The sequence below is a fragment of the Labrus bergylta genome, chromosome 4 (genome assembly GCF_963930695.1).
Source record: "Labrus bergylta chromosome 4, fLabBer1.1, whole genome shotgun sequence".
Lineage (NCBI taxonomy): Eukaryota > Metazoa > Chordata > Actinopteri > Labriformes > Labridae > Labrus > Labrus bergylta.
In genome coordinates, this window is record NC_089198.1 from 30,452,916 (window position 1) to 30,475,325 (window position 22,410).

A 22,410-nucleotide genomic window follows, 5' to 3' on the forward strand; every position below is an offset into this window, starting at 1 on the left:
TATTATTCTGTCACTGGACTAAATGTAGGAATATTTATTTTGTCCTTTGTAGTTTTTGTTCTTGCTCGTACATTTTTTTTCTTTTAGTATCATGGGGTTAGGGTTATCAATTAACCCCATTCGTCCTGCTGCAGTTTGGTCAGAAAAGTAACCCCCCCACCCCCCCACCAATGACTGAATGACTTGTCACTGTTTTTGATCAATGTACTGGCTCTATTGGTCGTGTTTTCATGCCTATAAGTGGCTTTATTTCCTAAGTCAGTCTTAATGTGGATAATGACGCACCACTCGACATGATGATTAAGTTTGTTTTTTAAACGGCTGAACAGCATTTCCTGGCTGCCCCCTCCCAAAAAGAGCTCACATACTTTTCCTGAATGAGCGTGGCCTAGAAATATGAAATGAAAACACGTCGTAGGAGGAGGAGGAGCGGAAGAGGGGTGAGGAGGAGGAGGCGGGGGAGGTGCATGAGAAAAACAGTTTTTTAACACAGGCTTCATTGATGACTTGCTGAGTGGCGACAGTGGGAGCGTGTGTTAGTGTCTGAATATGTGCTCGTGTGGGATACCATTACCTGAGAACAGCTCTTCTCTGTTGACCTTTGTTGCCCGCCCACCCAGGTTTTCTGCTTCAGGGTTGGTTAAGAGGATGTGCCAATCAAACCTAAAGGGAAATAGAAGAAGACAAAACTGTCGTGTAACACATGTATACACAAAAAGCCCAAATGAGTGCTTTTAGGGGAATTGATTTGCAAATAAGAAAGAAAAGAGGATTTCAGGATTATGACATAAAAAACATTTTTAGCATCTGTAGCGCCTCATCAGTGAGTTATTGTGTTGTTTTGGCAGACAAACATTTGCCCATGTGCCAAAGCCTCTTTCGCTCTAATTGGCAAAGTGGACCAATGTGTACACACAAACACACACGTAGGACCTTTAAAGACATAGCAACAGGAAATAAAACTGTCTCAAGAAGAGTGGAATCTTTGACAATTATGAGCTTATTTATTTGTATTGATCTGCTCTTTATTTTTGGTCAGGGGTGAATTCCCTCTGGTCTTTTTAGAGCACCTTGCCTATCATGTTAGGTTTCATATAACCTGGATTTTGATGATATTATTATCTCCAGATGGTTTGGTATTAACACTTCTGGAAGATGCTGGACATTTCAACCATTTCTCCATCACTTTATTTATTTATTTAAGCCTCGTTCCCACCAAGTGGTCCGGCTTGGTTCAGTACAGTTTGGTACAGTTTGGTACAGTTTGGTACGGTAAACCTTGATCTTGTTTGCGTACAGAAAATCGTATCCTCACTTTGTAAGCAGAGTGTAAGCCAGATGGAGATAACCGCATCAGCTACGTGATAGCGTGACATCATAACAGCACGGCACAGTGTAACCCCCACAATAAGTTCAACAAAGAAGAAGGAGTACAATGGTACGGTAACAATGGAGGACGTCCAGCAGAGGTCAGCACCTCTGAGGTCGACCATGGGGCGGAGCTACACCCTGACATTAGTCACACACAAAAAAAACAGCCTCTCTCAAAATCAAAAAGAGTAATTAGTGTTTGTCCTTTATTAATGCCGTTGCACAGAAAGTAAATATTCTTTCGACCAATCAAAAAAACTTCAGTGTGTCGAGCTTCCCCCTTTAGGGTCGGATCAGAAGGCTTGGCACCCCGACAGCAGGGTACCAAAAAAAAGGGACTGTAGATTGGTTATTATTTTACCCTTCCAATCTTTTGACAGTGGAAACGCCAATAAACAGGTACCATGCTGAACCAGACCTCTTGTTGGAAACGGGGCTATAATAGACCTCTCTGCTGTCTTGGAAACTGGTCGCTTACAGTCCCAGGCACTTTCAGAAAAGCTACAGTTCAGTATGGAGTGCGGACTTTTGGGGGTTTCAGTAGACTGACCCCTTGTGGTCATTCAGTGGGCATTATTTGGGTCCACCTCAGTAGACTGAACGTTTCAGCATGGATGCTAACTTCCGGGTTTTGTGCAGTAAGGTTTGGATGCATCATTTGAGGAAGTGAGTTGTATTTTAACACCCACCCATGAAATTAAATGCAAAACATCACTTCAGGTGCACATCCAAATCCAAACATTGAGGTTGGATGCGACCGGTTCGAGTAACACGCCTTTCAAATGTTAAGTCGTTGAATTGTTTACTTGCAAAGTGAAGTTTTGTATTATTTACTGAGCCCTCGTGCATCATATCTGAGTTGGAGTGTGAATAATATGAGGTGGGCTAATGACGCTACTTCCACACTGAATGAATCAGACGAAGTAGGAACAAATATCAGCCTACGTTGTGCGCTTACCTTATAGTACATCCTAACAGTATACAGCACGGATAGAAGGGACTGACTACTGTCCCTACTGGCACTTGCAATTCGGAAGCACCCCTAGTGCCTAGGGTTTTGCAGCTGACTATACGGTTGGATAATCATCTGATGCAATCATCCTTTCAAATCTGCTCATTTGTTGGTTATTTTGACAATAATTACCTAAACAAAGCCTCATGACACAGATAGTCAGACACACATATATGTTTTCTGAATAATTCTGATGTTCCTCTTGACCTCTTTTAAAGTCAATATATTTGTTTCTGACTGTTAAACTTAATTTTGTTAAAACATTATAGCTAAAAATGAAAAAAAGCTTTAAAAGGCTGTTCAGTGAACGGTTTCCCTAAAAGGACTACAACATGATGCGGATAACTCAAGGGACTGAATTCAACCTCAGAGCACCTGGATTGAACTTCCCTCAGTGACCACTAGATGGTGCCAGAGTTCTTAATGTCCCTACTGTTGTGCTGGTTTTGAAGTTTCAGTTTCAGTAATTCTGCATGAGGACATTCACTATTGAATCTACTGCATGGACCATCAATGCTTCACATTCATTTCAATACCAGGTAGCCTGTCTGAGACCTTTTAGAGATCGAATGTGAGCGTTTCAAAGCACAAGGCAACTGTTTAAAAAATATCAAATGATCTGACTCGCAGTGACATAAGATCACATTTCTTCAGTCCTGTGAGTGCCCCATCATGTATCCTGAAGCCTCTTCAAAATAAAAGTTGTTATTGTGAATAAATTCATAGGATCCCCGTGTGATCGGCTGTGACAGTAAACCAATTAGAGTTTATTGTTGTGGCGGTTGCTAGGTAGAGCGGGGACGTTAGGGAGAGGTGAGGGGTGAAGGGGTTACTCTTCCTGGAATCCAGAGGCCCTAAACGGGGTCACCATGTATACCAAAAAGAGGGCACCGAAAATACTCGTAAGAATGTGGCGGCTTGTCTCATCTTCAGCACATGAAAACAGACGCTCTTCATCATCTGTATCCGTACATCCTTTTGATTCTTTTGTATAACTTTTATACAAAACTTTTGTAACTTTTCTGACCCTGACATTCTGGGATTGACACATTTCTTCTTCATATTTTTTAGTTATAGTTTTGTAAATATAACACGCATGACGTGGGTTATATACTGTAGGTCATAGGCAACATATTATACCTTTGGTTATTCAACAATGTACAATATTGCAGACAAAATCAAAACTTTTATTCAAAAAAAGAAGAAGAAAGTTACAGAAATTTCACATTTGTTATAACTAAACAACTTGAAAGTAGAACTGTACTAAAAAAAAAGCAGACATTTTCAACTTTGGAAAAATTGTCGTAGTGTTGTAGTCCAGACCACACTGACCGAGACCAAGACATACCCGAGACCAGAGTGCTCAGAGACCGAGACAAGACCAAGACATTTAGGGATCGAGACCGAGTCAAGACCAAGACCAAGGCAGGTTGAGACAGAGACAAGACCATAAATACCATAGACTTATTAATTGAAGTTATTCATTCTTTTAAAAAGGGGCGTTTTCCTTCTAATATCAGTAATGATGTGAAAATCAGTGGTGGTCTTGATTTTAAATCTAGAGTCCGCCCAGTCTGAGACAGAGACAAGCTTTTTGATTCCAAACGAGCCCGAGACCTTCAAAAAGTGTTCTTGAGACCAGTCTTTAGCCCAAGACCAATTTCGATACGATAAAACTAAATTGTCGGAGTATTTATCAAGCTTATAAAAACCATTTAATTTATATTTTACAGACACAAAGATTTACATAGCTGGTCAAAGACGCACCAATCATGTTTTCTTGTCCGTCCTCTTCTCTTTCACGTTTGACCGCACATCTGTAGCATTAATTTCATCTGAACATCATTCAAAGGCACCAAGAGACCGTCTTCAAAATATCCTTATAAACCAACTGATTAGATTTTGGAGCTCTGTGGTAAAGGTCAGCATGGCTCAGGAATCATTCAATGGAGGACATTGCTCAGTAACACCTGAGCAGTATTTTGTCTCGTACATGTCTGAGAGGACCACGCCATCTGTGGCTGACGTGAAGTTTACTCTCGCTCTACTCTTCGTATACTTTGTTGCTAATGTGAGAAAAGTCTGGAAACAATCCCAAGCTCTTCAGGGAAACAAGAGATAAAGAAAACTTCTCAGTTACTATGTTCCCCCTATGAATGATTGCAAGTGTGACAATAAACTGCAATGACGTCACACCTGAGTTAATCACGTTCTAGATGTGAGTTGGCATTAAGTCAGACAAGCAACATGGACGCTTCCAGGAGCACCTTTGTTTTGTTACCTAATACCAGACGATAACGACACACTGTAGCTGTTTTCACATTCACAATTTCAGGAGGACTGCTCCAGATATTCTCCTGACCTTGTTGTTCACATATGCTACTACTTCTTATTTTCACAAAGTGCAAAAGTAAAAGTCTAACGTAAAAGTCCAAACACAGGGAGAAACAAGAAGACCCTAGAGAGCTCAGAAGGCAGAACTGACAATGACGATACAGCACACAGACTCTAAATAGACCATTGCCCTTTCCGAATAGCCACAGTTCAGTATGCAGTACGTACTATTCAGTATGGAGTTTCACAATGCTGTGCGAAATTAAACGTAAATCGGCACGTCACGTGCGCCTCCAAATCAAAACAAACGAGCGTGGATTAATAGAATCAATTTTTAGTCTAGAATTAAAGTCCCGACTGAAATCACTACTTTTAATTAACAACAGAAAATATAACAAATGTCTGCATTATTATAAAACCTTTCTCCCTCTATTTAAATAATCATTTCACTATTTAAATGTGTCTTTATTGGTTTATTTTATATTCTGTATATTACTGTCTTTCATTTGTACTTTCCTTTATGTACTGTATGTTATTTAGTTATTTAATCTTTTACTTGTGATATTGTTTTTTGTTTACCTGACTGTATATGCGCATTACTCTTCTTGAATAAAGCTAAACAAAAAAACAAAAAAAAAACAGGTGAATGCGGCCGGTTCGGGAAACGTAAATGACGTCACTTCCATACTGAATGAATCAGAAGAAGTAGGAACAAATATCTGCCTACTGTGTGTGCCTACTGAATACTAGGTACTAACAGTATGCAGCACAGATAGTACGTACTGCATACTGCCTACTGCATACTGAAAGATTGAGTATGTACTTGGCAATTCGGATACGGCCCAGGAGTGTTAGGACACAGATGAAACTGATGAGGTCAATCAAAGTGGAGGGAAACCAGACAGAGGGAGGAAGTAAGGCAAGAAACACAGTGGACAAAAACTACAAAGTAAAACAGGAAACACTAAAAACAAGACCAAGGAAATGTACACACTCAGGGAAAAGAGAAACAAGGATACAAACGAGAAAACTAAACAGGAACCTCTTAAAGCTTAACCCATAAATATGAACAGAAAAAAACACAGAGGGAACACGCAGGAAGTACAAGAACACAAGGATGGATGTCAAAATAAAACAGGAAATGACATATAAACAACGAAATAAGCTAAACACAAAACTAAAACTGGACACCAGTGGCACAGAGAGTGTTGTCTGACCCGTCTCACATCCTCCACTCTGAGTATGAGCGTATACCTTCCTGCAGATGATACTGAACTGAACTGAACCTCTTTAAAAAGTATTTGTTCCCATGTCGATCAAAATGCTGAATGTTTGATAAGGCTGTGTGGGTTGTGCAACAGCGTGATGGTGTTCCTATCTGTTTTTATACTTTCTCATGCTGTGTTTATGCAGATCTTTTGCAGTATGCTGTGTTGTTTTGAATTGATATGTGTAATTCTGTTTATGTGTGGATTGTTTTTTATTGATTCTAAAGGAAGCAGCTGAATGTTTTCAGCACTTTGAGTCCAAGACAAATTTCCCCAAGGGGACAATAAAGTGTATCATCGTATTGTATAATCAAGAGGACGTCATGACAGGTTTAGGCTGTACAGGGAATGTTACTATGTGTTAGATATCAAAGATGTTGCTTGTAGTGACAAACCCACAAACATTATTACTCTCCTGTTTCCTTCAGGTCTACAGTGTTATTCAGGGAACTCACTTTCATGATAACCCCCCCCCCCCCCCCCCCCCACCTCTTTCCAGCTGCAGCAGAAACAAACAATTCCACTGTGTACTACTCGTCAATTAGCATCTAAGAGCCGGAAGTTCTTACATGTGCTATGTAGCCTGCTAGTTTAACTTTATGAGGTGATAATGTGTTAATGATTTGTTTGTTGCTTGTGCTGTTGCCTTCAGGTGGTCAGTTATGAAAACTGTGTTGATGAGATATTTTATCCTATGTCGCAAACGGTGGAATTGCTAACGCTTAACTTGAAAAAGCGGGTGAGTGAAGGGTCACTAGTTGGCATTAGGGACGATTAAGGACGATGATTATACAGGTTGTAGGATGAGTGTGTGTGTGTGTGTTGGTACTCCATGCAAGGTCTCTCTTCCTGACCCCCTCTAACCCATCCTCGCCCCATCTCATTCCGCACCCCCTCATCCCAGGCTAATCCATGACTAATCAAGCTTCTGGCCCTGGGGGGTTTCCTCCCTCGACCCCTCTTTAAATCTTAAACCTATCATCTGCTCCATTAGAGACCACCCCACCTCTTTTCTCCCACAACTGTTTGTGTTAGTGAGATCTGACCCGCAGGATTCTCAGAGTCCCATCAGAGTTTTTCTTAAGAAGTGTGACTGCAAACCATGTGGAGGAAAAAAACATCATAACACCTAAAGGGCTGATAAGAGCCGTATCCTCAGGTTATGAGCATCTCTGATATCCTTAAATGTATATTTTACTTTAATCTCAAGTTGCAGAAATCATGAACGCAAATAAATATCAACAGAAGTCTCTGCGGAGCATCAAGCAGACAACAGCAATGTGTGTGCAGTCCATGTGTGATCTCTCATCATCAGATGTCCTATCATACTGCACACGCTCACAAACTACAAACACAATGACTCCGCTCCATCACATACACTGGATTTCAAACAGCAAGTCAATAACTTGTGTGAGACCATGACAGACAATGACTGGTATCTATGACAGCTAAATAAACATTCAGTTATACCTTCTCCGACTTTTTGTGAAGAACCGTTGTTGCAAAAAAAGGAAAGGAAGGACATTTCGACTTTTCACAGTAAAGCACCGTTTCAGTTTACGGCTGACTGTCACAAAGTCTACGGACTAAACAAGGTTATTTGCATTATCAAAGGCAGGAATTTTCGAAAGGTTCCATATTAAGGTCCTATATTTCAGCCCTGCTCAGAACAGGCTGTTTCTGTGTCTGTAGCTTTAAATGTAAATGAGCTTTGTCTGACCACGCCCCCTCTCTGGAAGGGCTTGGCTGGCTCTCAATTGCCCTGAGAAGCTAGACTCTGAGGGCAGAACAAACACGTAGCTGTGGGAGTTTCACCCACCTGGGGGAGGGGTTATGCCCTTTGTGATGTCATGAAGGGAACATCTGCAAACGGCCTGTTTGAGCACACATTTTCTGAAAAGTGGAGCAGGCAAAAGACTGAGAGGATGAACTTTTCTTATAATTGGTGGGTTGGTACACAGATGAGGGACACGTGGTCAAGTGTATTTTACACAATATGTGACCTTTAAAATCAACATTCTTGCACCTGCTGCTGCTTTAAGTTTTCTTTACATGTCAGTGTAACGTTTCATCTGTTGTTAGTACTTTAAATTGTAAATACATACTTATCTTAATACAGGTGTGTTGGAGTCCATAAAGTCCATAAATATTTTGCATGCAAATTCCTGCACACAGTCTAACTTTCATTTAACTAACTTGATGTGTTTCGGTGCCATAACATTGGTAATAAATGTATTCTGTAAGTTAGACATTGTGCAGGAGTCTGCAAGAAATACTTAACTAAATTGTTTCTTTGGACATGCATCATTTTTTACTCCTTAAACAATCTAACCCAGACATTTTATAGGTTATCAATCTCATTTGTAACTTAAACATTAGATATAAGTGAAGATAGAAAGAGTGAATACATTAAATTCATTTGAAGAGTTTGCACAAAAACATCATGCCACCCCTGCCTATAAGTCGGGGCCCAGAAATGAAAAAAAAAGTCTTCACACGCCTCTGCACGTAGTCAAACTTTTATTTGGACACTGGATCAGGACAGAGGGATCATAAATGTCCTCAGGATCATCTTTGAATTTCTACCATGACTTTCTACAGCTGAATTGATTGAAACACTGAGCTCTTCGACAACAGATGCCAGGTTTCCTTACAAAATTAAACGATATTGTAAAATACAATTTAATTTAAATAGAGAAAAATTAAATATTATTAAACTGAATGCATGATTTAGACTGACACCTTACTGTTTGCTGTGCTTATTGATTTTGTATTGAAATAAAATCACACTATAGGGAGTGATGTACTGAATATCAGCACTGCTTTGATTTGGTTGAAGATAATCACTGATGAAGAGGATGTTGGCTGGAAACGTCACTTGTCAATAAATCCTTTAAACGGGAGCTCCTTGGTGTGGTTAAGCAGATAATGCAGCAGAAGACAGTGCTCTATCAGCAATCAAATTACATTTGCCACAAAATGAGTATAAGAAAATAAAACCAATAAGAATACAAAAGATTGAGTACGCATGTATAAAGTGTGAATTTTCTCTCTGCTGCAGCTCAGTGATCAGGGAGCGAGGCAGAGAGGCCCCATGTTGCTGATGACAAAGAGAGGCCTGTTCTGTTGCATGCTGTCACTCTAAATGTTTGCTGAGGTCCAGGATGAGGTTGCTATGGACGATCACTGGGTGGAGGATTTGGTTCAATCTGATAATTTAACATGTATAGGTGAATGAGGTCACCAACTGCAAGGGTTTGTGGGTGTAAGACGACAGAGGATGCTGACGACATCAGCTCTGCCTGTTTAGGGAATGTATGACTTTAACAGAAAGGCAGAAAGGCAGTTAGTGGAGCAGTGAGGAGACGGTGTGCATCCTCATGCAAACACATGAAACAAACATTGTGGTTTTCATTCATTGGTGCACCTTGCGGTTCCCTCTGAGTACAATATGAAGCAACATTAATGAAAGCTTTAGTGGAGGCGTGTTTTGTGTTGTTCGGCATAAACCTGTAATGTTTTACATCATCAACCCATAGTTTAGTAAAACCATCCCCATTCATAAAGAGTCCAGTGATTGTTGATCAGACTCTGTGTCTGAGGTTGTGAGTTTTTCAGTTGTCATTTATTAGTGTTACACAAGACCAATTTATTCCCAAAAGTGCCGTAACTAAACTCAGTTGTCATCACGTCTTTGTACATTCATATTCACATTCATGATTCCGCGATGGCGTAATAATGGTGTCCCAGTCAGACATCTGTTGAGACATGCACGCACACAGCTATGGCTATGCTGAAACCATCTCGCCTCTGTAACGTCTCTGTTACTAATGTCCACCCGTTATGGATCTGCTACATTCAGATTAAAGGCGAGATGCCACAGGGGCGTGAATATCACGGCTTGAAACGGCAGTCTGACTACGGCTAATGAAAAAGTTGAAATTATGATCATTTAGAATGTATAGTAACAAGTATCAAACAGATACTACAGACAAAGAATATTTCAGTCACACTAATGTCTATACTGTGTGAATCATGAGTACCGAATTGTCTTTTTGAGTCTTTTTTGATCCTGTGGCTCGTCAACAGAACCATCTAATGATAAATTAACTTGCATGCACTTTTGTAAATTTCACATCAGTACTTTTCCATTGTCATGCATTCAAACAGTAGCGGACGTCATTTGGGGTTCAGTGTCTTGACTCATGACTGCAGGTGCTGGGAATCAAACCCTCAACCTTCAGGCTGAGAGAGGACGCCCCCCAAGTGGGATATAGTATAATTTGGGGGCTGTGGCCAGAGGTGGAGCGGGTTGCCCTCCAATTAGAAGATCAGCAGTTTAATTTCTAGCTCTGCAGTCAACATGTCAAAGTAACCTTGGGGATTTACTAAACTCAGCATTGCTCTTACATGCATTAAGGGCCCGTGTCCACTAATGTTTTTTGTGGCAACAGTGTAGCTCCCAAGAGAAGGTATATGCAACTGAGGTAGTGGGCGCTGCCAGCACACAAAAAAAAGCTGTTAGGGCACCCAGACCCAGAATGTATTGGAAGATGTTGCCGTGCGTGGCACTGAAATCGTTTCTAAATCTGTGTGTGAAAGGGTCAATTTGACCTTCACAATAGGGTCCTAAGATGCCAACTAGACTCTTCTCCGAACTTCCAAACTCCATTTGATCTGCCGAGTCCCTTTGCATCTTTAAGAAAAAGCTAAAGACCCAGCTCTTTCATGAACAACTACGACCTTAATGATGATGGTCTCCATGGTTTTGTTTGATAACGACAACGTTTAAGATGGTTCCTATACTGATTAGAGCTCTCAAGGACGGCTGTCAATGTTGTGCTTTGTCTCTGGTCCCTTCCTGTAGGCACCTGTACTCTCTGATGTACATCGCTTTGGATAAGAGCATCTGCTAAGTGAATTGTAGAATTGTAGAAATGCAGTCAATTTACAACTTATTATTCATACATGTGCAGACAAATCTCAGAGCAATCACAAATTGACTTGAGATCTAAACTGTAGTCTACTCTGGTGCACTGTGCGAGTTATTCTTAGTTTGTCATGTTATTATTTCTCACACACTCCTTTGATTATTACATGCAGCTAAAAAAGTTTGTATGTCCCAAAGGAGTTGAGGGGAGGAATGCTCTGCCCCTTGTGTCCTTTTAAAGAAACCTTTCTGCTAATGTCTGGTCAGTGTTCTCTGGATTGATTTATTACATGCATATGTAAAGGTATTTTATGTCTTTAAATGGAATTACAGCATGTCCCGTGTACCATTAAGATGCTTTAAAGGAGGCAGAGGATGATTGACATGATAGTTTTTGCACCTGCAGCATTGTAGATGATGCACCATATCACTTTCTTTGTGTCCAACTTGACTCACTTGAAATGTGGTGTAAGGGACAGACTAAGGGACCACTAGTATGATCCAGAGATCACATACACAGAAGGAGCAAGAGGAGGAGGAGGGGGAGGAGAAGGAGGAGGAGGAGGAGGAAGAGGAGTGAACTAACTAACTCTCTAATCTGCTCGTCTGAGAGGAAAAGGGAGAGAGCACAGATCAAGTCTACTGTGTGGTGGAAAGCCAGAGGAGGGGGAGTCGTTAATTACACAGTGAGAGAGGAGGGGAGGGAGAGGAAAAAAAAAGAGAGAGATGTCAGGGAGTTACAAACAGAGCAAAAGACAGTGAGCGTGAAAGGGAGGACACAACGAGAGAGGAGTCGGAGCAAAGTCAAAGGCCTACCCTGACGTTTTTCTGTGCCGTTAAGATTTTCTGGATTACTGAGATTTATTTCCACACACTCTCCAGGACTCTGCATGACTCGGCACTGCGCTTGGCCTGTATGTCTTTTTGCACGTGTGTAGTTTTTTGCGTGACTGCAGTTAATTAATGCTAGAGGATGGAAGCCCTTCAACTCTCTCTGGCTCTCCTCTTCCTCCTCTCCTCTCCCGTGCGAGCCCAGTGGTGGAGTTTCATCTGGGCCAACTCTAAACCCAGAACCGGCTCTGCTCCTACCTCCCCTCCTTCCGCCACTACCTCTACAACCATCACCTCCCTGCCTGCTTCGGTCACAGAGACAGCTCTGGAGGGTTTCACTTGGGCTGAGGGGTCTGTGCTGACCCCTTCTAACCACACTGCAGTGTCAGTCTTTGGTCACAGCACTGCAGGACCTGCTGGGACACTACCTCCATTGGAGAGTACAGGTGGAGGCAGCAAAACCAGGGCCCAATACAAACCTCTTAAACACTGGAAGAGTGGTGAGTGTTACAGTGATGTTAGAGAGACAAGGCATTTAGGTTTCTTACTTCAGGAGTCTTTCCCACGCTCTCTTGTTGGCAGGTTTGAAGTCAAAGGCAATTGTGATGACTTCTATTTTGGTATTACGGATTAGAGATGTTTGATTTTCCCACCCTTTTTTCCCCAACCTTTTGGCTCGTAACCATGAGAAGCCATTCCTACACACCACCTCCATGTAAGGTTGAGTATAAGTTGTTGCACATTAACCAAAAAGCAGTATATCACAGTAAAAAAGAAAAGAGTACTATAGGTGCACTATATTGTGTTTATCATATCCCCGACTTCATCATTGTGGCCGATAAAATATTCAAAACTTGCCAATGGAAAGGTCAAATAGTGGTTGATCTTTACTTTTGTCCACTTAGGGGCAGCAGAAACGTGTCACAGCCTTTGTTGCTTCAAACAGCAAAATTGTTAGCAAACTCCTCACACATCCATCGGACACAGAGCAAAGCTTTCTTAGATGTGGGGTTGTGTTTGTGACTGCTTGACAAAACGTTCTTCCCCTTCGACTAACATACTTTAAGATGCTAAATGCTACATTAGGTTGACCTGCTCGCTGCTAACTTTGAGTCTACTGTACGACGTAGTGCAGGTTGTTTACATGGGGTTTATAAGTACTTTATAATGGGGTGGTCTAGAGAGGAGCTATTTCTACATGCTGCTAACTTTGTGTAAGAGCTGCTGAAGATGAACGAAAACTTGAAAGATTATTAACCATTGAACTGTTTGTTGTTTTTTGTGTGTCCACTAACTGCTAAGGGAAATATGTAACCTTTAAGCTGCTAAATGCTACAGTAGTTTTGGACTACTAGTTGGTAACTTCTTCTCTTCTTCGTTGGGTTTATCTGTACAAACATGCTTAATGAGAGCAGTGAGAGTAGATACCAACAATAAGTTGAGTGCTGGAAAACCAAAACAATGAACTAAAATGCTTAATAAACGTTAAAAAGGAGGTTGACTGCAGAGTCAGTTTGTTGTGAAGTCCTCATTAAGAGCCACTCCTATATGTTCTGCTCAGTGATTTGAATTATTTTTAAAGCTCATGTGAACATTTTTATTGATCTGGTTGTCAAACAGATTGATTCCTCTAAGGTTGCATTCACACCAGAGCTGTTTGGTCTGTTGGTCTGTTGGATAGCTCGTTTGGTTTGGGGTGGAGTGAATGCTCAAATGAGCTCTGATGCTGACCAAAGAACCAAACTCTGGACCGTTTGAAAACGGGGGTCTCGGTTCGCAGTGCACCAGAGTTTGGTTCGCCATAGTTGAGAGTGGGATACCATTATTGTTCACTTCAGGGTCATAGTTTAGCATTAGGTCAGATGGCAGTAGCCAATGACCGGAGCCACACCGTCAACCAGTGGCGGGCGGATATTGTGCACAACATTTGGTTGATTTGTAGTTAAGTCTATTATCTACCCAAGCTAATCATTTAATCACAGCTGATGTAAAAGTTCTGCTATCATGTCCCTGTGTATCCTAAGAATTGCTTGTGACACTGTTGTACTCTGATGTGCTCAGCATTAAATAATTCAGAGCCAAAGTCAAAGAGAGACTGAGCTAAGCAGCTGGAAGCTTTTGTGTGGCACAGCGGGGTCGAGATTTAAAAGTGTGTTTTCTTTTTCTCGTGGCAACTCATTGGGGGTTGTTAGATTTGGATTTGTAAGCTGATCAAGCATCCATGTGTGGCCAACATGGGGAGGATTAGGTTCAGGAGGACGGGGTTAGAGTGGAAAAATGTCGTGCAACAGGGAGGAGTGAATGAATGAAAGGCACTCTGTTAGTTTTGTTGATTGACCAAAGACAAAAAAGCAATTAGTAAATGACTGAAATATTATTCCATTGGCTGACTGGTTTGAAGCCTGACTCACCACCACGTTTATTTTCTTTTTGAGTCAGCCTAATGAATCTATAGAGTTTTGTAGTCATCTTTAATTAGGAGGATCATCAGGAAGTTCTTTGTAAGAACATATGTTTGCATAAGACATTTGTTAAAGGACATTTTCCATCGCAATGAAAATGAGGATCAAGTATACTCTTGAAGCCATATCACATGATGTCATAATGGGATTTTTCAACCCAGTGTGTGTGTGTGTGTGTGTGTGTGTGTGTGTGTGTGTGTGTGTGTGTGTGTGTGTGTGTGTGTGTGTGTGTGTGTGTGTGTGTGTGTGTGTGTGTGTGTGTGTGTGTGTCTAAACTACCCTAGGCGCTGAGGCGTTTAGTTTTACATTATTTTATTCCCAAGGTTTTCCATGAATACAACTTTAGACTATTCCTCTATTCAGCTTCATTTTACTTGGGAGTATTATATAAATGCATGTGACTTCTTTAGTTAAAAGTTAAAACAGCAATATGTAACTCTGACACCTAGTGTTTAAAATGGGTACTGCAGTCCAAATTCAAAACATTGGAGAGAGCTTCTCCCCCCCGCCTTCTCCTCTCTAGAGTCGATCTGCATGCAGGTTGCCATGTCTTGGACACTGAAGCTTCAGTGTTTATCCAGCTCTGCATGGGTCTGTAAACCTTTCTGTGTTCTAACCTCTCTCCATTTTTCAAAAAGCATCTCCAATATTGATCCTAGTTTGAGCACGTTTCTGCTCATGGAGCTTATTAGAAACATGCAGAGGCTTTTTAGGTCGGGTACAATCACTTCTATCTGAACCACTATGTCAGATATTTACTGAATAAATTGCTAAAATTACCTTACTAAATCATCAGACATTAAGGAAACACGCTATATTTAAATGCTGGCGAGACAAGACAGACCTTCAAAAAGTGGTCTCGAGACCGGTCTTGAGAGCATGACCGGTTTCAAGTACTACAACAAGGGTCTGTATTTGTTTTAACCAGAGAAGGTAGGAGGTTTTAAGGCACCCCATGCAATGAAAACTTAGGACATGCTGGCTGCTGCATTGTTGACAGAGAAGCCAGCACTTCAACATAACATGTTTCTTTAATGTCTGATCATATAGTAAGGTCATTTTATGATGTCATTAAGTAGATATCTTATATATATATTGCTCCTTTAACACGATTTTCATTGAGTCTATTTTCAAACAGTGAACTGACTCTTCACAAATGTGCTTAAGATTTCTAGTTTTTAGCCACTTCCTTCAAACCCAATTATTAAACATTTCTTCCCACTTCTTTTTTTTTGCCTAGCTGGACCATGTGAACCCTTTACAGCAGTCAGGGGCGCTGCTTGTCAACAGGCAAGGCAGGCAACTTCTTGGGGCCCCAGACCATTGGGGGGCCCCAGAGGCTGACAAACTTTGAACCAAAGAAACAACCCAAAATGTCCAAATTTTGCAATGACAGTAGGAAACCTCCCTTAGGGGGCCCCATCTGACAGCACCAAATTTATATTTTGCCTTGCCCCAACAGACTATAGAATCGCCACTGACAGCAGTTAAAGTGTGAACATTGTCCTTCTTAATATTTGTGTGGCTGCCATCCAAGACATGTTATCACCATCAGTCCTCTTCTACCAACTCACTGAAGGACCAGACTTTAGTCAAGCCTGTATTTAAAATGAGCATCTCACAGTGCGGGAATAAAAAGGTAAAACTCCTCAGTCAGCATGTTTGGCTGAGTTGTCTCCCAGTGATCGTCTGCTCTGTTCAGTCATTACAGAGCACTAATGACTTCACATCTGGACTGGAGGTGTGAGGGCTCTGGTGTGTTTGTTTGTGTGTGTGTGAGTGTGTTTTGTTCACCTCACCACCTGTATTTGCAACAATAAATGTGTAAATGTGCAGAGAGGTGGGAGTGGTGCACAGAAGGAAGCCCTCACACAAACTCATCTTAAACCCTCTAATAATAAGGTATGTTTCCAGTTGGTCAGACTGATGAATTAGAGACCCCCAGACGTTGGACTGCCTGGTCTGGTCTGGGGTTTATGTGTGTTCACGTGGGTTGGATGTGCGAGACAGAGATATAGATAGCAGCCGAGAGCCTTGCAGGAATGCTGAGGTGAGAGTTTGTCGCTACAGGAGACGGGCTCCATGGCAGGGGGAGACAGGGGGAATGTGAAACAATCCCTTCACATACACACTTAATACTCCAATTACCAGCCATTGTGTGTGCGTTTCTCGTTGGGAGGATTATGTCCATGCGAGGCAGAGCAGTCAAGCATACATCTCATCAGGTCAAATTAAAACCATGTCAAGATGATTCTGGTACATCTCTTCCTCTCTTTAATGTGTTCTTTGAACCAGCAGCGCACATCCTCAGACTTCTGCCAGAACAGCTTCTGTGCACCTCGGATATAAGGGTCACTTACCAGTGGATGATTCAGTGAAGTATTGTCAGTATCAAGAGAACCAAATCTCCAGTTTTATTGCATAACAAGCAATGAGAACATTGTTTAAAACATTACCCTTTTCCTGCAAGAGTTCAGAAGAACTTTTTTTTTTTTTTAAAGTAGACGTTAAAACTCACCAGGAGAAAAATGCTCTTTTTACCCACTGATTCTCAAAAGTCTGACTTCTTTTTGCAACATTACGCAGTCGCCCCCTTCTGGCCTTTTGAAATAATTCAGCATTTCCACTTTAGCCTCATTTTGTAACCAGATGCTATACCCGCTTCATATATACACTATGTTTAATGCAATCATTTGAAGTTCTCATGGCCCTGAGATGACTCCACTTACAGGTGGTTGTTTCAGTGAAGTCATCTCAGGATCACAAGAACCAAGTCTCCTGTTTCATTGGAAGCAATGACAAAATTGTTGACACTATAGTCTTGTGTGCAGACTTTTTTCTGCAAGAGTTCAGCAGACCTCTTGGTCTAAGGAGAGAGATGATGGAAAATGGTAAATTGACTTGAGCATGTACATTCAATGGGAGCAACTTTGGAGTTTAGTGTCTTGCCCAAGGACACATTGAACATGTGGCTGCAGGAACTGGGCATTGAACCCACAACCTTCCAGTTAAGAGACAACCAACTCTAACAGCTGGGCCACAGCCACCAACTTCCTGCTGTGTGTATACAAAAACAAGTTTAAAAATCATAAAAGATTGAGCAGTAATCTCTGCTCCGGGATGCTGTGAGTGTGCTGAAACCCACACTCAGAAAATGTCAAAAACAGTTAAAATTCTTCAAATTCTGGCAGGGAGGGAAGATGCACTTGCAGAATCAAGACACAGCTATCTACCAAAACTGCAGACTGTAGGTTAATGTTGAAACTTTAGTAACTCACAATCGAGCGGGAGAACTGAAGATGCTAAAGTCTTCAGTGTTTTGTTTTTTTATTGTGGTAGCACCAGGGGGGAGGGAATTTGCTAAAGAACCCCAGTGCATCACCGACCCCCCTATGTGACCCGACCACCAAAAGAATTTGAAACTAAAAGGGATGAAAACATTTCTTACAGTTAAAATAATTCAGTCAAACATAGTTTGGAGTCTTTTTAGGTTTTTACAACAACTTCTTTCCAACATGTATAATGTGTTAAGTTTCTGATTTTGCTTTACACAGACTTTAGTACTCTAAAAACATAAAGTCTGATATTAACGATAAACTAATGTATGGATCAATCCTAGCATGTGTATGAGGAGTGGACGCATCATTCGGCTCTAAAGTGAGGCAAATGCACATGTGCGAAGCTGCATTTTTTCTTATGGCCATGAGAGGGCGCATTCAGCACACGCTAAAATACGTCACACTTTCAGGAAACTTTCTGGAGTTTTCTTCCTACTGTATTATGCTCTTAACGGCTAATTTCAGGTCTACTTCTATGATTTGTAAATGATGTTATGAAATGTGAGATACCTGTGATTGACAAGTCTTTAAAACAGGGACCTTTCAACCGGGACAGAGACAATACAATGTGTATCCAACCTGTAGTCAAGTCTATGGAAAAGTCAAATTAGAATAACTACAGATACGAGCACACAAATCACGTCAAAGACACATAGAAGGGGCCGTCTCTTTAAGCTGGTTGCTACCTTCAACTTCCTTTTTCTTTGCATGCAATCATTTGTACATTATCTCTGTGTCTCTGTCAGACCGAGGCTCAGGAAGTCATCTGGACCTGATGGAGTTAATCGGCGTCCCCCTCCCTCCCTCTGTCGCCTTCAGTCCGGGCTTTGAGGGCTTTCCGGCCTACAGCTTCGGGCCTGATGCCAACATCGGCCGGCTCACCAAGACCTTCGTGCCGGGGTCATTCTACAGGGACTTTGCTATCATCATCACGGTAACACCAGAAAAATTAACGTTATGACCTTTAAAACCACCTTCATGCTCAATCTGTTTTTTTTTTTTTTGAGGAGTCAGCATGAATTAAAATGCAGCTGCTAGGAGTCACTATCTAATTTGAATATATTCATACCATCCACTATAAAACTACACAAAGTTTAACCTTAAGTATCTAAAGTCAACTAAGGTCGCGTCGCGTCGCCCCCTTGTGCAACATAATGATAAAACAAAACTCTGTCCCGGTCTTATATTTAGTATTTACCTGCAGAGGTGGGCACAGTAAATTAAAAATGTAACTTTATTAATCATTAATCCATTAACAAAGAGAGCAGTTTATCGAGATTTTGTCTAACGTAAAAAGTAACAGTAACCTAGGAGGGCGGGGCTTGACAAACGGTCGATTGCATTCATGTTTAAATGTGCACAACCTCAATACAGACACTGCATGAGATCCTTTACATTTTTGATCGGGTCAAGGCTTCCATTGGTCGCCTTAATTTACCTCTGGATCAAAAAATGATTCTATCTATCCATATCCATCCAGCTATCTATCTACAGGACAGTATGATTGTACTTTAAATTCAACTGACATTTCAATATAATCAACATAAATGAAATGACCTATAATCAACAACAAGTAGCTGTTTTGATGTGTGATGTGTTCTGCTCTCCCTCCAGATGCGTCCCGACAATCAGAGAGGAGGAGTGCTCTTTGCCATCACAGATGCCCGTCAGAAGGTGGTGGAGCTGGGTTTGGCCCTCACTCCTGTGCATGGAGGCCTGCAGAGCATCTTACTGTACTACACGGACACAGAGGACGCGTCCCACAGCCACAAAGCTGCCGCCTTCAGCGTCCCAGATATGACCAACCAGTGGACAAGGTTCACGGTGAGCGTTTTAAGGCACCCCAACATGCTCCACAAGCAGAAACGTGCTCAAAATAGGATCAATATTGGAGATGCTTTTGAAAAATGGATAGAGGTTAGAACGCAAAAAAGGTTTCAAGACCGATGTAGAGCTGGATAAACGCTGAAGCTACAGTCTCTGTGACATGGCAACCTGCGTGCTTTCTGCTTTAGTGTAACAACAAAACAAATACAGCACTTTGCATCAGTGTGCACCCTGAAAATGGTGTTGATAATTAAAGGTATAATATGGGACATTTTAAACACTTACATTGCAGATGTCAAACATGTCCTAACTAGCTCAGCATTTTGTTCCCACTGACAGGACAGCGCTTCTTTTCAGCTTGTGTATGAAAGAGAGACGGCCTGTCCACTTAGGGACAGTGTTGAGAGGCATAATGACGTTCTGTGCAAGATTATAATTTAAGGAGAACAAACAGACTTTCCTAACTGATGAATATACTTATTTTCGGTATAAAATACTTCAAATGTAAGAACTAAATCCACTTTGGGCTGCGTATCTGAATGCAGATCAGTCGTAGAAACGGCTGTGGGAGGAGAGGAAGTGGTGCGCTAAAGGGATAGCTTTGTTTTGGTTTGAGAGACTGGTGCTAGAGCGCTACATCTTGATTTAGCTGAATAACCAGCATTATAAATGCACAAGCCGTAGCAGAAGATCGGCATGCATCCTTCCTACAGAAGTTGACCCTGACATACAAAGGACTGCAAATATGTTTTCTTTCATTCAGGAAGGAACATGTTTTTTTTTGTGAGTTAATGTACAGTTACAATGATAAAAATACATTTTAACCATTAAACAGGGAAAACTGTGAGAAATGAAATGAACGATTTGGTTTGTGTTTCAGGTGGTGGTGGAGCACGACGAGGTGCGTCTCTACATGGACTGTGGAGAGGCTGAGCGGACTGCTTTCCATCGGAGGCCAGAAGGTCTCACTTTCTCACATAATTCAGGCATTTTTGTAGCCAACGCAGGAAGCACCGGGCTGGACAAGTTTGAGGTGAGTTAAGAAATCATTTTTCTCTACACAAGGGGCAAAAAAAAGAACAAGACGGGCTGCCTGAGTCGATGTCACAGTGGGGTTCAGGTTGTTGGTCTTAAATGACATTTGTCTGTGAATATCAGTGTGTGAATGACCAATTGCATGTTTACTTTGATGTGGAAATGTTCAATCAAAAACCAATTTCTTCAGCTGAACAAGATGTTTCTTCTACATTTTTTTTTTTACTTCACTACCACGTGTGATGACTTCATCCAAAGCCTCTGGTTACTAAAAGTTTTAAGAATCGCTAAACGAGGCCCATCTGCCTCCAACACAGTCTGCATCAATACACAAGGTCAAAATGTCCTGACCACCTCTGGTAATACTCCCAAAGCTGGCTCTGTGACAAACTCAACTGAATAAAACATAGAAGATTAGAGAAAGGGAGGAATGAGGAGAGGAGGTGAAGAAGGAACAGAGGGTGGGATGTGGAAGGGAGGGATACATGGGGGAGTTAGTTGATGGCAGATGAGGAAGTCAAAGATGTCAACAAGGCATAGTTGTGGTCAGATCAAGGACCTGACTGAAGCCTTTGAGTGAGCTGCCATGTCAAACCTGACGAGGTCATCTTAGTATAGGAGAAATGAATGGCTGGATTTCTGAGTTTCAGTTTGATTGACACCATGCAGTATTAAAAGTCGAGAGTCTTCTCTCTACCCACTGACATTATGAAAACCATTTCCAATGTTACAGAGCTCACAAAGAGAAATGCCCTGCTGTTGTTGATCGGACGTGACCATTCCCTCTTTATTCTTCTCTGTGCAGTGTAGCCTGACTCTGTGAACGGGTTATCTGAAGCATGACCACTGAATATATGTGCAAGCTCAGCAGCAGTCATGGCCAGTGTGAAAGATCTGGGTCACTCTGCATGTGTGTGTACATGTGTGTACATGTGTGTCTCTGGTGTGTTGCTTTGGGTTTCAAAGGATGGCAGTCATGGCACGGGGCCTTTTTTAATCAGCAGAGGTTTAAAGGTTTTGAAAGTTGACCAATAAAATTGACATCTCTGTCCATATTCCAATAGAGCTTCAATATATAAACCAGAAATCTCACTATCGTGCCATCATGTTGTTTCAGTGTTGTTTGTGTGTGAATATTTGGGCCAAACAGTGCGGACCAAGTCGGTCTGGTAGCTGGAAAGGTGCCAGGGCACTTCCTGACGACCTCCGAGATGCCTGTGAGCAAGGCACCGAACCCCCAACAGCTTCGGTGTGCTGCTCCCTGTGTAGCAGCCCCACTCTGACATCTCTCCATTAACGCATATCCACAGGTCCTGTTTGTGTGATTTGGTGTGTGTGAGAATCATATCTCTCAATGACAGAGTGTAATCGAGGGGAAAATATGGACTGAACATCATTTGTGTGTGATGCTCCTCTGGTTATAAAAAGGGAGTGAGATGAAAAAATGACAGTTAAATCTGGGATTTAAATAATAATTTGCAAGCAGGCCTGTGTCCAGAGGGGTGGACAGGGGTGGCAGGCACCCCACCCCCACCCCCTCCCTTCCTAGAGATCTGATTTTTGATCCCAGGTGTCACCCCAAAAATCCTAAACTGTGATTGGCTATTTGCCCTGTCAGAGGCGGGACTAAAACCAACTATTATGTATTTTTTTGAAAGGCTGCTAGTTCTTCTCTTTACATATCAATATCTCTTTCATAAGACAGGGGCATAGGAAATAAATGAACTCTTACCTCAAACTAAGGAGGAGTTTGCGTTCAGATTTTTGAGTACTTTAAATCTTTTTGTGTGTCATTCAAAAATTAAGCTAATCAACTCAACCTCAACTTTATTTGCCCCAGATGGGTGATTCGTTCTGTCGTCAGAATTGTTGTTGTTGTATTCTAAAGTAAATATGATTGGTGAAGTTAGAAAGGGTAAATCATTTATATTTGTGTGTGTTTCAGTGCACATCACACTTTAGGCCACCACTGCATAAGTCAATGCCCGGGTTGGGCCACCCC

The 22,410-nt window shown here is 41.6% G+C and overlaps 1 protein-coding gene across 5 annotated transcripts in view; it reads left to right on the plus strand.

The window, feature by feature from the left end:
* The window catches only part of col15a1b (collagen, type XV, alpha 1b), a 72,625-nt gene that overhangs the window by 17,606 nt on the left and 32,609 nt on the right, over nucleotides 1-22,410 (plus strand). For 2 of the 5 annotated variants that reach the window (XM_065954359.1, XM_065954360.1), the window contains exons 1-4: nucleotides 11,595-12,246; nucleotides 18,293-18,480; nucleotides 19,161-19,370; nucleotides 20,254-20,406. In XM_065954359.1, the coding sequence (XP_065810431.1) occupies nucleotides 11,889-12,246; nucleotides 18,293-18,480; nucleotides 19,161-19,370; nucleotides 20,254-20,406 (909 nt within the window). In that variant the 5' untranslated portion in view covers nucleotides 11,595-11,888. Of the gene's footprint in view, nucleotides 1-11,593; nucleotides 12,247-18,292; nucleotides 18,481-19,160; nucleotides 19,371-20,253; nucleotides 20,407-22,410 lie in introns of those variants that run through there. The other 3 variants (XM_065954358.1, XM_065954362.1, XM_065954361.1) reach the window with 3 other exon arrangements.